Source organism: Sinocyclocheilus anshuiensis, unplaced genomic scaffold (genome assembly GCF_001515605.1).
Source record: "Sinocyclocheilus anshuiensis isolate Anshui unplaced genomic scaffold, SAMN03320099.WGS_v1.1 scaffold998, whole genome shotgun sequence".
Lineage (NCBI taxonomy): Eukaryota > Metazoa > Chordata > Actinopteri > Cypriniformes > Cyprinidae > Sinocyclocheilus > Sinocyclocheilus anshuiensis.
Window position 1 is genome coordinate 541206 of NW_015536513.1, and position 4025 is coordinate 545230.

General features: G+C 38.1%; 1 protein-coding gene across 1 annotated transcript in view; it reads right to left on the bottom strand.

Annotated features, from left to right (window-relative positions):
• Positions 1-929: 929 nt before the first annotated feature.
• LOC107692157 (gastrula zinc finger protein XlCGF57.1-like) overlaps positions 930-4025 on the bottom strand; it is a 5071-nt gene continuing 1975 nt past the window's right edge. The window contains exon 2 of the mRNA XM_016491110.1: positions 930-2023. Within this exon, the coding sequence (XP_016346596.1) occupies positions 1053-2018 (966 nt within the window). The 5' untranslated portion in view covers positions 2019-2023 and the 3' untranslated portion in view covers positions 930-1052. The remainder of the gene's footprint in view (positions 2024-4025) is intronic.

The window sequence follows — 4025 nt, forward strand, 5'->3', positions numbered from 1 at the left end:
TGAAGAAACAAAGTCACCTACATCTTGGATGCCCTGGGGGTAAGCAGATAAACATCACATTTTCATTTTTGGGTGAACTATCCCTTTAACAGTGTTTCTTTTTAAAATAAGACATACATGGAATATGACTCAAAAATACAAAATGAACTAAAATTAAAAGAGTGTTATGCTGCGTTCAAGTCCTCCTGGGACATTCGCACTTACGAGTTGACAAGTCGTAATTACGACGTCAGGTGCGTTCAAGTCAGTTTAGTCGGCACAAGATGGCGGTGTACCTTCTTTTAATAAATTACAAGGAAATACAACAGGGTCTGCATTTGTTTACTTGGATTTCAGCTGCGTAACAAGAACATGAGCAATGTAAGTTTATAGGACAACTAAACTATCAATTTAAACAAAACGTTACCGTCAACTACAGACGTTGAATCCATCGATTCCGCCATGTTTCTCATTGACACGCCCCCAACTCGGAAACTCGAGGCTTAAAGAAAATTTCTCGTTTCCCACTCGTAATAACGACTTTGTGGTGGCGTTCATGTGCGTTCAACTTTAAAAGAGTGTTATGCTGCGTTCAAGTCCTCCTGGGACATTCGCACTTACGAGTTGACAAGTCGTAATTACGACGTCAGGTGCGTTCAAGTCAGTTTAGTCGGCACAAGATGGCGGTGTACCTTCTTTTAATAAATTACAAGGAAATACAACAGGGTCTGCATTTGTTTACTTGGATTTCAGCTGCGTAACAAGAACATGAGCAATGTAAGTTTATAGGACAACTAAACTATCAATTTAAACAAAACGTTACCGTCAACTACAGACGTTGAATCCATCGATTCCGCCATGTTTCTCATTGACATGCCCCCAACTCGGAAACTCGGGGCTTAAAGAAAATTTCGAGTTTCCCACTCGTAATAACGACTTTGTGGTGGCGTTCATGTGCGTTCAACTAGTAAATACAATCTATCCGACATGACTTGAACACACCATTATACACATCAGAATGATTTTCTCTTCATCCAGAGTTAATACACAGGTGCTCAGTTCTGCTAACCGCATCACACTGAGGAACATGGCCATTTCTTCCCAGAATGAGATTGCTTATGACGTTTCAAGTCTGAGATATATGTGAAACTAATTTCACACTGATCACATGTGAATGGCTTCTCTCCCGTGTGAATCCTCATGTGAGTCTTTAGGTTTCCTTTAGCTGTGAAGCTCTTTCCACACTGTTGACAGGTGAAAGGTTTCTCTCCAGTGTGAATCCTCATGTGAGTCTTTAGGTTTCCTTTAGCTGTGAAGCTCTTTCCACACTGTTGACAGGTGAAAGGTTTCTCTCCAGTGTGAATCCTCATGTGAGTCTTTAGGTTTCCTTTAGCTGTGAAGCTCTTTCCACACTGTTGGCAGGTGAAAGGTTTCTCCCCAGTGTGAGTTCTTAGGTGAACCTTAAGGTTTCCTTTGTTTGTGCAGCTCTTTCCACAGAGATGGCACATTAAAGGCTTTTCTCTGATGCAAGTTATTACGTGATTCTTGTCTGTGAAACTCCTTTCGCACTGATGAGAGTTAAAACAGTTCTCCCTTAAGTGAATCCAGATGTGGCAATCAAGGTTTTGTTTCCTTCTGAACCTTTTTCCACACTGATCACATGTGAAAGGCTTCTCTCCAGTGTGAGTTCTCATGTGGGTATTAAGGGTTGCTTGATGTGTAAAACACTTTCCACACTGAGGGCACATGTAAGGCTTCTCTCCAGTGTGAACTCTCATATGTTTTGTAAGGTTTCCATTTTCAATAAAACTCTTTCCACACTGTTGGCAGGTGAAAGGTTTCTTTCCAGTGTGAATTCTCATGTGGACCTTAAGTCCTCCTCTTCTGGCGAAACTCTTTCCACATTGTTCGCAGGTGAAATAACTTTTTCGTGAGGGAGCGTTTTTAGTCCGAGCAGTTATGAAATCATGATGTTTCTCGTACAGATGTTTGTCTTCCTTTACATCATGCAGTTCTTGACTCTCCTCTTTCAGCAGCATCAGGTCTAAGGTAAAAAATATATATAATTTAACCCCAGTTTAATGGCACAAAGCGGCAGACATGAAAACATTGTTATTCTTAAAGTTTTTGGGGCCTGTGCCCCCCTACCCATTATCTAGACCCCTTAAATAAAATGTAGTCTGACTGTATTCCCTGAATGTTGATTATTATTTTGCGTTTATTACAGGCCAAGCACAGACTGTGCTGTAATCCCTTTTGTATCTATTGGTTTTATTTTTCTTCTTATTCCTCCCCAATGGGAGTTTATGGAAGCTGTAAGAACTACACTTTCCAAAATGATCAAATTTGGCACACAGATAGGTGTGGTCCTGAATAGTAATCTAACCAACTCTATGGTCTCAAGTACCAAATCTATAATGCCACCACCAGTTCAAAAATGTACTCTTCTTTTGATAGCTTTAGAACTTTTGTCCTAGAGACTACATTTTTAGTTCACAGTTTACATGTTTATATAGGCTCTTCTCGTTACAGTAGTTACCATTTTGAAATGTACTGAACTCCTTCAAATTTTATCCGAATCTCATCAAAATGGCCTCAGATTATCATGAGACTGAGCTATAATGAGACTGAGTAATTACTGAACTGAATTTTTGATTCTCAACTCTTGATGTTGAAATGAAATAACATTTTTGTAATGCATACTATGCGTCTATAAAAATAAACCTGTGTACACATCATCAGCCCCATGATCTGGGGACACATGCTTAATTTGAGAAACAGTGGCACCTACAGGTCCTCAAATATGAAATGTCTATTTTTTGCTTACAACTTCTGAAAAATTGGTGAAAATCATGATCTCTTCTGATTGCTTGAATCACGCTGAATCAGTCAATACTGATTTTGCCAGGATCGGACAAACTGTCTGTTCACTAGGGATGTAACGATTCACTCAACTCACGATTCAATTCACGATTTTGATTTCACGATTCGATTCACGTTTTTTTTTTTTACAAAATTAAATTTAAGACAAATTATAAATTAAATGTGTCCTTTTATTGTTGCTTGGACAAAATGCTGCACGTTTCTTTGTGAAATTGAAATATAACACTAGAATAATATACTAATATAGCACTTGCATATTCTTGCTCTTTTGTTGGTTTTGATTGCTTTTATTGTTGTCATTTGTAAGTCGTTTTGGATAGAATCGTCTGCTAAATATCAAAATTTAAATATAATGTAAATGTAAATAACAAAAATAAATTCAAATTTTAAAACAAGCCCCAAATCAAATAAATAAGTAACACAAATAAAAGAAATCTCTTCATATAAACAAAATAAGGCTTTGTCTGTGCTCTTTCCGTTTAAAGGCAACCACTGCATTTTAATCATGATCCAAACAAAGATGCTGCATACATGCAACATGAGCAGTTTTTAATCTAAATCACATTGTATAATTTCGAAATTTGAAGCAAAAACAATGGTTTGACTTCAGTTTTGTGAAACTATACATAAATAGTACACGTCACTTCCTGTTTGTTAATTCTTTATCGTCTATTTTTTATCTTAAAATACATTTTATACACCATTTTCGTTTCTATAACGTGTGAATATATCCCCTATTGTATTGGATGCGTGTCTACCTTTGAGTGCAGGTGAGGACACGTTCGAGGGCTCAGCTGAGAGAGCCGCGCTTGAAACATTCCGGGCTGACGCTCACAAGTCCGGGGTAAGTATACAGCGCGCTGCTAAGTCTCCCACCACCTCTACTCCGTGTGTTTCTCTGCACAGGCCCGGTGCACCCAGGGCGCGATCTTGTTTATTGTCATGGTGTAAAGAACAGAAATTGCTCTTCATTAAAGGGGTCATATGATGCTGCTAAAAATAATATTATTTTATGTATTTGGTGTAATGAAATGTGTTTATGCGGTTTAAAGTGAAGTAGGTATGTGGGGGAATGTTAGAATGAGCTGTTTTAGGTAGGTGTGGCTGACTCTTACCTTTTATAAAGAATATCTCTTTGGATTTGAGACTTTAGTCTTTGCAAC